The sequence below is a fragment of the Salmo salar genome, chromosome ssa17, assembly GCF_905237065.1.
Source record: "Salmo salar chromosome ssa17, Ssal_v3.1, whole genome shotgun sequence".
Taxonomy (NCBI): domain Eukaryota; kingdom Metazoa; phylum Chordata; class Actinopteri; order Salmoniformes; family Salmonidae; genus Salmo; species Salmo salar.
Window position 1 is genome coordinate 63,760,057 of NC_059458.1, and position 12,914 is coordinate 63,772,970.

Genomic DNA, 12,914 nt, shown 5'->3' on the forward strand with positions numbered 1-12,914 from the left:
ATCATCAAGTGATCAACAAGAAGAGCATCAAGTCATACTGTTGCCCACTGCATAGCACACAAAGTTGGAGACTTGGAGTAGGCTATCAAACAGGTGATGCATTTATAGTGATTACCTAGTTATTGCAATCATGATTAAGTTTAGCCAATTAGCCTTTATCATGACTTTGTGATAAAATGCCATGTCGCAGGGTTGAGTTTTATAGCCTGCCCTTGTTGTTGATGTGTACTTGTTCACTGTGCGCTAAATACCAGCGCGTCTTGTTTTGCGACAGAAGCCATCCTATTTCGGTGGACATAGTTCAACACCGAGAGAGGCGACGTGGAGAGAGAGAGCTGAGACTTCAATATTCTGCCTCACGAGTCAGAGCCAATCTAGACTAAATCAAATAGGAGTGTCGCTTTTTAGATTTAACGATTTTATTTCAGATGTCTCCCATTCCATCATTGCACTGGGGCATGAGAGTGGGATAAGCGGTTAGATAGGCTGTATTGCGCATGGTGCTTTATCAGAGGGGTTTTGATAGGTCTATCGGTTGTGGCAGTCGGACTGCGCCTGTCTGGAATACAGGTGTTCTTTGGTCAAATATGGACGCAGAGCACATGATGCACAGTGAGCAGATTGTCAACACTCGCGACTTCATCATCTCAGTTAAATGCACCTCCTCCACCTCAGCAACATTGGTATTCGGTGGAAGATGAGGTTGTAGTCGCGTCTGTGAAGGGGGATCTCAGCCGCTCTCCGTGGACTTTAGCATTTTTCATGGATTATTCATCTCTGTGCGCCCTCAGTCGAATGCAGTTCTGACCGTGGGATGTTTGTTTAGCCTACTATGGCTGTAGAGTATTTGCTAAATACATGGCCGTTTCGAATTAACACCCGGTGATTATTACATGCTGTTATCTCAGTGATCATTCATTCAGAAGATTCCTCCTCAGTATTAATCGTAATATCTCTCGGATACCCAGCCTACCATTCAATAAAGACAAGAAAAACGGTGGCGGACACAAGCACATTGCAAGCTGTGAGGTTTTAGTAATATCCAGTAGGCTAAACACTCGCTCTGGAGGGAGCAGTTTATTCTGGGAGATCGTGTCACTTTGACGCGGCCGGGATGTGCTTTGTGCTTGATTAAAGCTCTGTGTGTTAACAGTTCGTAAATATAAAAACCTTTAGAGACGGAATGATGGTGCCTGGGGCTCCTACAACCATGCTTCCCGCTTCCGAGGCTGCCAAAATCTACCAGACTAACTACGTGAGGAACTCCCGCGCTATCGGGGTTCTGTGGGGCATCTTCACCATCCTCTTCGCTATAGTCAACGTGGTGTGCTTCATCCAGCCCTACTGGATCGGAGACGGGATGGACACGCCGCAGGCTGGCTACTTCGGCCTCTTCCACTACTGCATCGGAAACGGGCTGTCCCGGGACCTGACGTGCCAGGGCAGCTTCATGGAGTTCAGCACCATCCCCTCCGGCGCCTTCAAAGCCGCGTCCTTCTTCATCGGGATGTCCATGGCGCTGGTCATTGGGTGCATCGGCTGCTTCACGCTCTTCTTCTTCTGCAGCACAGGCACGGTCTACAAGATCTGCGGCTGGATGCAGCTGGCTGCGGGTAAGTTCCCCCGTCTGCATATTGATTAATTGAAGGGTGAAGGAGTTCAGAACTTCAGCAGTTCTACAACCAGAGAGAAATCTCTTGTATTCCAGCTGTTCAATCAGCCAGGAAGGGGCAATTATAACTATGTGTTAAAGCTAGAATCCTTAGTTGCTACATCCATTCGTGGACTTGTAAATTATAAACTGCCAATTGATTGTTGAAGAATATAACTGATAAATGCCTCATGAGTTTAGTTCAACTGTCGTGCCCCATCAGAACCCTAAATATAAGCTTGTTTTACTCCAGTGTTTGTAAACAAGGTAAATGTAAACAAACACGGTATGGCCTAAAAACATGGTTAAAACTATGCATTCGATATCATTGGTGGTTAGTCCTTGCATCTATAGCTCTGTCTATGAATTTTAGAGTGGTTACGTTTCTCCAGCCCAATCCCTTAGATGTTTTGCAGAACGGGCGTGGATGCCCTTTGCTATTGTTTAAATGAAGGATTCTAGCTTTAAGTGTGGTTGATAGTGTTATACTTGACATCAGTTTGATAAGAAGTGTATGTCGGGGGTTAAGTAGGTAAGTTAAGCAAAAATATTTCTATAAAATGAGCAAAAGCTCCTTGCAGATGACAGCCATGTTTCTTTATCTGTCTTAAATCATCATACAATGTCGCACTATCTTTAAAACATATATGAATGGAGCAAAGACAACCACAATAAATACAGCCGGACACGCAAACCACACCGGCCAAGTTGCGTGTACAAGCCTTGCAAAAATACATTTACACACGCAGGTGTCAAGCGCAGACTTGGCTCTATTTGGGATGCTCCAGGTGCTGCAGGTCCCCTCCTTATTGTATATCAGGAAGATACAAACCCACATAGACGCTTGAAAAACACACGATAAGGGATTCATTAAAGATAACTAAACACCAACTAGGTTTCCCATTTTATCTGTAGATGAATCCTTGGAGTAGAAAGATTATGTATGACTCCAGGTCAAAATTCTACAAATAACCATCTTAAAAGAGAACCATATGAATGTTAGGTAAAATAACCACCCAATGTTAATCTCCCAGTTAAATATCCATTAACGTTTCATGTGTTTTGAGCCACCCAAAATTAATGTAATTGATGCACAGTTGATTTGAGTTTTAACCTACATGTCATGATTGCATCTTGTCAGACAAAATCCCAGTGGCATGCGGACGCACTCCCGTGGTGTAGTCTGCATGTAATGCTCTCTCATACATCAGAATTTACCCAAGCATCACAGTGAAAGTTACTTTGCAGAATTTAAGCTGGTAAAGAATGCACACAGACTCCAGATTGTGGCTTTAAAGCGGGTGTATACAATCAACCAGTGATCAATCAAAGGCAATGATCCTTCAACTCATCTCTGTAACAAGTAACACAAACCACTGATAAAAATAAATAATGAATGGTGTTAATGATGCTTGCCAGATGTTGGTCTGAGACCCACAACACCATCCGTCTGTATAGCTGCAGGAGCCTCGCTGTAAATCCATGTTGAACATAAACACCAGCATGGAGATTATTCTCGTCCCAGACTGAGTTAAAACAGAAGCCCTGCCCAATGAGCACAGCCTGGGTGTTCATATCCCCACCTTGTTTTTCCACATGAAGGAAAGACACTGCTTATCCCTCAGTGGTGGGAATGAGTCAGTGGAAACCACTTGGTTGGTTTCCCTCCCTCACAGGGAAGAGCCCATATCCACAAAATCATCTCTGAGTAGGAGTGCCGATCTAGGATCAGTTTAGCATTTTAGATCATAATGAGTATGATTATATGGACAGATCCTAGATCAGCAGTCCTACTCTGAGATGTTCTGGATACAGTCTTCATAATACGGTACAGATCTGATCATGTTCAGACTATACAGGGGGTGATCAACAAACTGACTAACACGGCCTGTATGATGCCAAAAAACACACTTTACTAAACATATTGTAAATATTTACGTAATTTAAATTAAGATTTTTAAAAATGATCTCTGCCAAGTAATGGGGCCTTTTCACCAATGAGATTCTCCAAAAATACAGGTGACAAATATGTTTTATGAACTCAACAGTCTGTGTGTGTCCCCCAAAGGCTCTGTCAAGAAATATGGCATCACAATGTACCATACTGCCGTAAGGCTGCAGAGCGTGGTTTTATGGAGTGCTGTGTGGTGAGGAGTCAACATTGGCGATGACAATGAGAGGTCTGAGTGCTTGGGGCCTATTGGCTGCTCATTGCTTCCTTGTCTTTTATTGATCCATCACAGCACTTTGCTCATGGCAATGACATGTATCATCAGCATTCTGTCTGTCTGTCTGTCTGTCTGTCTGTCTGTCTGTCTGTCTGTCTGTCTGTCTGTCTGTCTGTCTGTCTGTCTGTCTGTCTGTCTGTCTGTCTGTCTGTCTGTCTGTCTGTCTGTGTGTGTGTGTGAAATTGGCTATTAAGCTGTTCCTGGGGAGTAGTGATTGGAAATATATTGTACTTTTATTTTCTCATTGCAGCCACAGATCCCAGGTATGATTGTCAAATCCTAGGCTCAGTGTAGTCAGACTTCTATCCAGGAGTTACTGGCTGTTGTGTCTGTCAAAGACGGCACATAGCGAAGAGGCACCTCTCCTTAAAAGCAGAGGAGAGGCTGAACATCTGATGAGAACAATCCACCTGCAGGCATTTGAACAGCAACCCTAGAACAGTGCTCTCAAAATGTCTGCTTCTGTGCAGGTGTGTTTTTCAAGGAAATTTACATGAAACCAACTGACATGTTCCCACCCCTGCAGGCTGCAGCAAAACCTAAAGAAGTCTCCTTACTACGATTAACACTGTTGAATAATCTGCTAAACTGGCCCACTGCACACAGCACTTCTCAGGTAGACATGCCCAGTCTGCACTCAGCCCAGTAGCTGCCTGCAAACTGGAGCAGCTGGACCATCTGCCCTGCCTCCCTCCATCCTCCCTCTCTCCCCCCTTGCGTCACCTTGACTACCCCGCTCACTGCGGACCAATTAACTCCCAAACTAAGACTGACAGGAAGCCCCCTCCATGACAACCACACTGCATGGTCGGTCGATGATAATCACACTCATCCTGTGACAACTTCCACCAAATGCCAGGCGCTTCTCCACTCTAGTGGAGGATGTGATGGATGGGTCGGCTCTGGCAGCATGACAATGCCTGCCTGTCTGGCTCTAGTGGGGTAGCAGATTGGTGCTCGGCTCGCCATCCTGGATGGAAACAAAAACTCCGCTGACCATCCCTATTTCCGACCCTCACCAAGGGAAATTCCTGAACACACAGGAAGGGGATTATCATTCATGTATTCAGAAGGGGCTCCATGCTCAGTTTGGATATGGCTTCCACAAGCAAACAAAGGAACCAGGGGGGCTCTTGAGTGTGTTGTGTAGGCATTTCAACGACCTGTTTCCTGGCTCTGTTTGGACTACTAGGCTGCCCATACGGGTAAGTGGCCGCACATTGCTGCAATCAGTACTGGTCCAATGGGCCCCCTGAGATGGAAGCTGGCATTAGCATTAAACATTAAAAGGCCCATTTGGTTGCTCATGGTTTATTGATCCAGAGGTTTCTGTGCAGAACAGCACAAAGCTCCTCTAATGGGAGACAGCTGCTGTCACCGTCTGGCTGCTCTGCTGCTTACAGGCAGTACTGTTTATTTGTCTATTTATTCAAGTGTGTGCGTGTCTGCGTGTGTGTGCTCTCTTTACTGTGTCTTTAATTTATCATAGGTGTCTGTCACAACCCCTCAGTCTGGGGATTGGGCCAACTCGTGCCTATGCATGAGATTGCATGATTTGGCATTTAAATACACACAATCTGTTCAGCACTCATACAGTACAGTCGCTGTTGGGGATCTTTGCACAGTGTGGCTCTCCATTTCTCACAATTATTTAAAATAGAGGCAAGTGAGAGACATCACATGGTGCCTTGTTGGGGGAAAGAGAGGAGGTGGATAAGAGATGTCAGCTAAGGGAAGGGATGAAGACCAGCAGGGAGGAAAAGATAAAAGCACATTAAAGAACATGGAAAGTGATGGTCACAAAGAAGGATTTGGAGAAAAAAACAGAGAGAAGAAGAGTTAAAATATTGATGCTGAAAAGTACTATCAAGAGATGAGGTCAGGAAGAAAGCCATGCCATTAGAAGTTCAAGCTCGGGCCCAGACAGATCTGGGACCAGGCTACATATTTCACCAATGTCTTTCTGAACTGAATATGACCTGCCATAAATGAGAGCTTAGCCTCCCTCTCCACTCACAACTTTACAATGTTGTGCACTTAGCCAGTGGGCAGCTGCTGTGTGTGTCATAGTACCACTAAAGTCAATAGCTAATGACATCAACCAGCTCTTATCCTTCCTGTCAGTGGTAGCGTGATGGACTGGCTGGCTGGGCCTGAGATGATTAGGGAGATGATGTAACATGACCAAACGGGAGTCCCAGTTACACACACTCACTCTAGCGCCATTAGTCAGAGTTTTAGAGGACAGCAGTAGTAGTGTGGTGGGACATCAAGAGGAGTTGTGAATGGGGCTGATGAAAGCCGGCTCACTACTCTAGCTCTTTGGAAGCCCATTGAGACTCCCACAGCATACTCCACAGATCAGAGACTCTCCCACAGCATACTCCACAGATCAGAGACTCTCCCACAGCATACTCCACAGATCAGACTCTCCCACAGCATACTCCACAGATCAGAGACTCTCCCACAGCATACTCCACAGATCAGAGACTCTCCCACAGCATACTCCACAGATCAGAGACTCTCCCACAGCATACTCCACAGATCAGAGACTCTCCCACAGCATACTCCACAGATCAGAGACTCTCCCACAGCATACTCCAGAGAGAGAGAGAAAAAGGGCCCACCCCTCTATCTCCTCTTTAACTCATCCCTCTCTCCGTTCCCTCCCCATTCGGTAAAGCACCGGACCAGGCCCTGCTGACAGCCACACACACGCCATCCTTTTAGAGAGTAATGTTATGTACAATGGGCCAATGGACATTTAAGCCTCCAATGCAGTCATCAGGAAGTTAGATGGTGTGCCTGTCAGGCATGAAATGTGTGATTTCTCAAACCCTGCTCCCAAATGATCAGCATAGCATGTCTCATAATAGATCTGTCAGCTGGTAAATAAATCAGAAAGCAGACGTTGTGCATCAGGAGGTGTGACGGCGTCAGAGCAGGAGGTGTTTTATGTCTCTTCCTGTGGATTAGAGGTGGGAGATGCAGGTGGCAGATACAGTGCCAGGTTTAGGATGTCATTCTGACACATCCTGTACCTGCCAACGACCCATAAGATGGGTTTGTGCTAAGAGGAGAGAATCTCCCATGCTTGTGTATCTGCGATGACTGTGATGCCATTATTGGGATTAGCTTCAACAACATTTCATTAATAGATCTGGTGGTTTATATGCAGTCTTATTATTCAGATGTGGGAAATAGTTTTTAAGGTGTTGTGATCCTATCGTACACACACAATTACTTTGATAAAATAGCTCGTCAATTTTTCATGAGTTTGATTGGCAGCTGTGATAGAGGACTTGCCAGGCCTGTTAGAAATAAAGTGAGAGTGACATCTCTGATTGAAGAGTTGCACGGTCTTTTGGGACTAAACTGTGACTGACTTATGATTTAGATATAAGAGGGTGACGATAAGAAGGTGACGAGAGAGAGAGAGAGAGAGAAATGTAAAGCAGAAGAGAGGTATGAAAGACAGCCGATTCCAGAGAGACACATCTAACATAGCATGACAATGCAAATCCCTAAAGAACAGTTAGTCCTCTGGCAGTACAATATAGCCTCATTCAAAATGGGTTCTAACACTCAACTATCTTATGATCAATTTCCTGCCAATCAAATGTGCTTGGTATGGAGTGCAAGCATCAGCCATACGACAGGGAAAATTCAGAGCAATGTTATATTTGATGGAGGCCTATCTGTCAATACGCTGTTTATCTCAGAAGTCAAACTCAAGCTTTCGTAACCACGGGTACTCTGACTACTGCATCATTAAACCAACTTCCAGTAAGGTAGTCATTCAAATGCTCTAATAGCTATTAAAGTGGATTTTCATTGTAGACCGGCACAGTTGAATCACAAATTGAACTTTGTGATTTTTCAGGTGAAGGCTTTCCCCGGTGCATGTCACGCTTCCTAAAGAGCTGTGTCTTTTTGGACGACCTTTTCTCCTGGGGTATCAGCCTCGGTGCCACAGGTGGGTGGGGGTAACTCACTGTGTTCGCCCTGGTTCCGTGGCACCGGCCGGCCGGCTAGCGTTAGTGTTATTTCCTGCTGCTGCTCTTTCAATGGGGGGGTTAGTAATGGGATTAGGACTGGCCGACTGACTGAAACGCTGGTACAGCTGACAGGAGAGATAACACAGCCTTTCCTAGAGGTCCTGCAGGATTCACATGGTGTATGTGTAAGTCTGCTGTTGCTGATGAAAGCTACAGCTCAGTAACTGTACTAATCATGCTAAAAGCACCACAGAGGGACCTAGCACTAAGGAACATGGAGGGGATGGTGGGTGAAGGAAGAAGCACCACAGAGGGACCTAGCACTAAGGAACATGGAGGGGGTGGTGGGTGAAGGAAGAAGCACCACAGAGGGACCTAGCACTAAGGAACATGGAGGGGGTGGTGGGTGAAGGAAGAAGATTGGCAACTCCAAGTCAGACACTCACGGTATGGGTAAAAGAGTGGAGAGACAAGGTTCTCTCTAGAGCTAAAGTACTATACCAGTCAAAGGGTTTTTCTTTATTTGTACTATTTTCTATATTTGTAGAATAATAGTGAAGACATCAAAACTATGAAATAACACATATGGAATCATGTTGTAAGCAAAAAAGTGTTAAACAAATCTAAATATTTGAGATTTTTCAAAGTAGCCACCCTTTGCCTTGATGACATCTTTGCACACTCCTGGCATTCACTCAACCAGCTTCGCCTGGAATGCTTTTCCAAGTCTTCGGAGTAGTTCCCACATATGCTGAGCACTTGTTGGCTGCTTTTCCTTCACTCTGCGGTCCAACTCATCCCAAACCATCTCAATTGGGTTGAGGTCGGGTGATTGTGGAGGCCAGGTCATCTGATGCAGCACTCCATCACTCTCCTTCTTGGTCAAATAGCTCTTACACAGCAGTTAGCCTAGTGGTTAGAGCCTTGGGATTTGCTGGATCAAATCCCAGACCTGACAAGGTAAAAATCTGACATTCTGCCCCTGAACAAGGCAGTGAACCCACTGTTCCCGGGTATGCCATCATTGTAAATAAGAATTTCTTCTTAACTGACTTGCCTAGTTTAAATAAAGTTAAACATTTAAGCGCAAACCAGATGTGATGGCATATCGCTGCAGAATGCTGTGGTAGCCTTGCTGGTGAAGTGTGCCTTGAGGTCTAAATCAATCACAGACAGTGTCACCAGCAAAGCACCATCACACCTCCTCCTCCATGCTTCACAGTGGGAACCACACATGCAGAGATCATCTGTTCACCTACTCTGTGTCTCACAAAGACACAGTGCTTGGAACCAAAAATCAGACCAAAAGGACAGATTTCCACTGGCCTAATGTCCATTGCGCGTGTTTCTTGGCCCAAACAAGTCTCTTCTTCTTATTGGTGTACTTTAGTAGTGGTTTCTTTGCAGCAATTCGACCACGAAGGCCTGATTCACACAGTCTCCTCTGAACAGTTGATGTTGAGATGTCTGTTACTTGAACTCTGTGAAGCATTTATTTGGGCTTGAATTTCTGAGGCTGGTAACTCTGATGAACTTATCCTTTGCAGCAGAGGTAACTCTGGGTCTTCCTTTTCTGTGGTGGTCCTCATGAGAGCCAGTTTCATCATAGAGCTTGATGGTTTTTGCGACTGGACTTGAAGATACTTTCAAAGCTCTTGGAATTTTCCACACTGACTGATCTTCATGTCTTAAAGTAATGATGGACTGTCATTTCTTATTTGAGCTGTTCTTGCCATAATATGGTCTTGGTCTTTTACCAAATAGGGCTATCTTCTGTATACCAACCCTACCTTGTCACAACACAACTGATGGCTCAAACGCATTAAGAAGGAAAGAAATTCCACAAATGAACTTTTAACAAGGCACACCTATTAATTGAAATGCATTCCAGGTGACTACCTCATGAAGTTGGTTGAGAGCATGCCAAAAGTGAGCAAAGCCGTCATCAAGGCAAAGGGTGGCTACTTTGAAGAATCTCAAATATAAAATATAATTTGATTTGTTTAATAGTAATCCTTAATAATCCTGTAGCAACAGGAAATGTGAATTATTATGTGGATTATAATTAATGGACATTTTTGTATTTTTATTTTTACATTTTTCGTAAGTAAAAATCTAAAGTGGAAATTAAACTTCAGAAGGCTTTTAATAAACATCAAATAAACGACACGTTTTACATTTCCTGCATTGCAGTTAAGTTCTCCTGCAACAGGGTGATCAAATTAAGATCCTACATCTGTATCATCCGCCCCCAAGGGAGCGTCACTAAATAGCTAGGCTACCCACCACTGCACAAGGGATCAGAGACAAATCCCCCAGCAGGGGAAAGTGATCATCTCAAGGAGCATAAGCGAAAATACTGTCTCTCACTTTCTCTCTCCATTCTCTCTCTCTGATACAACTCAGCTAACCCTGATCATTGTGAGAGAAGCTGACTTATTTAAAGCAGGTGGGTTTATGCCAAATGTAGAACTTAATTGTAGGTCACTTGTAGAAGTAGCTATCATCTACTGTAGTATTGTAAAAATAAGTTGACACAACTGACTTGTAATTTTGAAGTTTGTCTTACTGCAGCTAGACAAAACCTTTTTGCTATGGTCAAGTGTTGACATATGTGCTCAAATAAACTTTAATAGAGCATTGACAAGAACATCAAATGTCAGTGTTTGTCCTACATTCATTTAGCAGTGGTGCACCAAATGTCTGTCGAGACGCGCTTTTAAGTTCAGAGTGACACATTAAAACGTCAGATCGTCCGAGAAACCTCCAAGGTAACTAGCTAGCTAGGTTGTAATCCTGGAAGTGTGTCCACCCCTATTCATAGATTTATAGATGTATACCCTAGGAAGACCCCCCCCCCCCCCCCGCTACCTCTGCTGGTGAAAGAAATGCTAGGGGTGAATGTGGAGATAGTGGCTGGTGGTGGTGTAGGTTTTAAGATGGCAGCAGTAGACATGCCAAGTGACAGACAGAAGTCTTTCCATGGTTCATTAAGAATTGATTACCCTGGTTCCATAGAGGTCATGAGTGCTGCTACAGAGAAGGAGCAGACCCTGAGGTCCTGATTGCAGCTCTGGCCCTGTCAAGCTCATCCTCCCCAGCGCTTAGAGATCTACATATCAACAACTTCATTTTCTACAGCAGGGGTTCTTAAACCTTTTCAGCGCGAGACCTAAGTGAGGAATTGACCATCCTCCCGTGACCCAAATCGTCATCCAATGACCCAAATTAAGAAAAAAAGTGTGTGATGATAGATGTATTCTCATAACTGCGACCCACCTCTCACATGCCCGGGGCCCACTTTGGGTCCCGACCCATAGTTTAGGAAACCATGCTCTACAAGCAGGAGATTCCCTAACGCAGTCAGACAGCAGACAACCTGAAACAAGAACCTCAAAACGTCAAATAACCATGGAAACACTCTGCTGCAAACACCAACCGCTAAAGATAAGACTAGAAATCAGGGCATTTAGTTTCAGAATTGTGTTCTTAATGTAGACATGTATGTGTAAGACATTACTTTAACTTTGGCGTATCTAACAAGGATTTCTCTATAGAGCCACAATTGAGTGACTTTCTCTTGGCTGAATTTCCCCCAGGTCTGTGAACCTTAGCAGAAAGAGCATTCACAATTGAGATCTCACCGTCAGAATTGTTTATCCATCAAAAAAATGCAGAATGCCGAAATGCAAAGTACATGACCTTGTAGAATGTGTTGAATCATCTTGAATCCCTTTCGGTCTTTTAGAAATGCATGAGCCATATCAATAACACTGCGTAACTCTGGTTTGTGAATAAATTATAGTTGCGTCAAATATGAATGGAAGGCTTTGAAGGCGTTTGGTATTTAAAGTTGCCCTGTGGGAGCAGTTTTAGATGAAATGCAATCATGAGTCGTGCAAATACATTCATATCTGCTGTAAGCAGGGGATAGCAGGTAGAAAATAAACTCAGTTGCTCTTTTGAATCACATGAACTCAAACACAATGCTGCAGCCCATTCCAGCAAGCAGCATCTCACTGCTCAACCACAGGTGAGAAGGTCTATAGAGACCTCTCTCTCTTCTCTCTCCCTGTCAGCTTTCTTGTATAAAACCCCAGTCCTAAGCATTTCCCTTCCTGACTTCATAATTAAGAAATAATGACAGTTTAGAGTTGTTTAATTATGACTAGAGGAAAAAGGGTATCAATTAACTACAGATAAAGGATTTATTTCAGACACCTGACAAGGCCCACATCCCCATCATTCTCATGAGGAAGAGACTGAGATATCGGGGACGTAGGTCAGGGTGCCTTGTAAGGATCCGTCGGTGAGTGAGGAATCCCCCTCTACCATCAGTCCTATTAGCCAACGTGCAATCATTGGATAACAAAATGGATGAGCTCCGATCAAGACTATCCTACTAACGGAACATTAAAAACTGTAATATCTTATGTTTCACCAAGTCGTGGCTGAACGACGACATGGATAACATACAGCTGGCTGGGTTTTCGTTCCATCTAATATTAATCTAATATTAAGTAAGTCTCGAGGTTTTGCCCGCCTGAGGTAGAGTATCTCATGATAAGCTGTAGACCACACTATTTACCAAGAGAGTTTATCTATATTTTTCGTAGCCGTCTATTTACCACCACAAACCGATGCTGACACTAAGACGGCACTCAGCGAGCTGTATAAGGCCATAAACAAACAACAAAATGTTCATCCAGAGGCAGAGCTCCTAGTGGCCGTGGACTTTAATGCAGGGAAACTTAAATCCGTTTTACCTCATTTCTACCAGCATGTTAAATGTGCAACCAGAGGGGAGAAAAAAAAACTCTAGACCACCTTTACTCCACACACAGAGGCGCGTAGAAAGCTCTCCCTCACCCTCCATTTGGAAAATCTGACCATAACTCTACCCTCCTGATTCCTGCTTACAAGCTAAAACTAAAGCAGGAAACAGCAATGACTCGCTCAATAAGGAAGTGGTCAGATGACACAGATGCTAAACTACAGGACTGTTTTGCTAGCACAGACTGGAATATGTTCTGGGAT

At 44.2% G+C, this 12,914-nt stretch overlaps 1 protein-coding gene across 1 annotated transcript in view; it reads left to right on the top strand.

Annotated features, from left to right (window-relative positions):
• Window positions 1-371: 371 nt before the first annotated feature.
• Window positions 372-12,914, top strand: part of LOC106576354 (LHFPL tetraspan subfamily member 3 protein-like) — a 32,242-nt gene continuing 19,699 nt past the window's right edge. Inside the window, exon 1 of the mRNA XM_014153476.2 lies at window positions 372-1,613. Within this exon, the coding sequence (XP_014008951.1) occupies window positions 1,184-1,613 (430 nt within the window). The 5' untranslated portion in view covers window positions 372-1,183. The remainder of the gene's footprint in view (window positions 1,614-12,914) is intronic.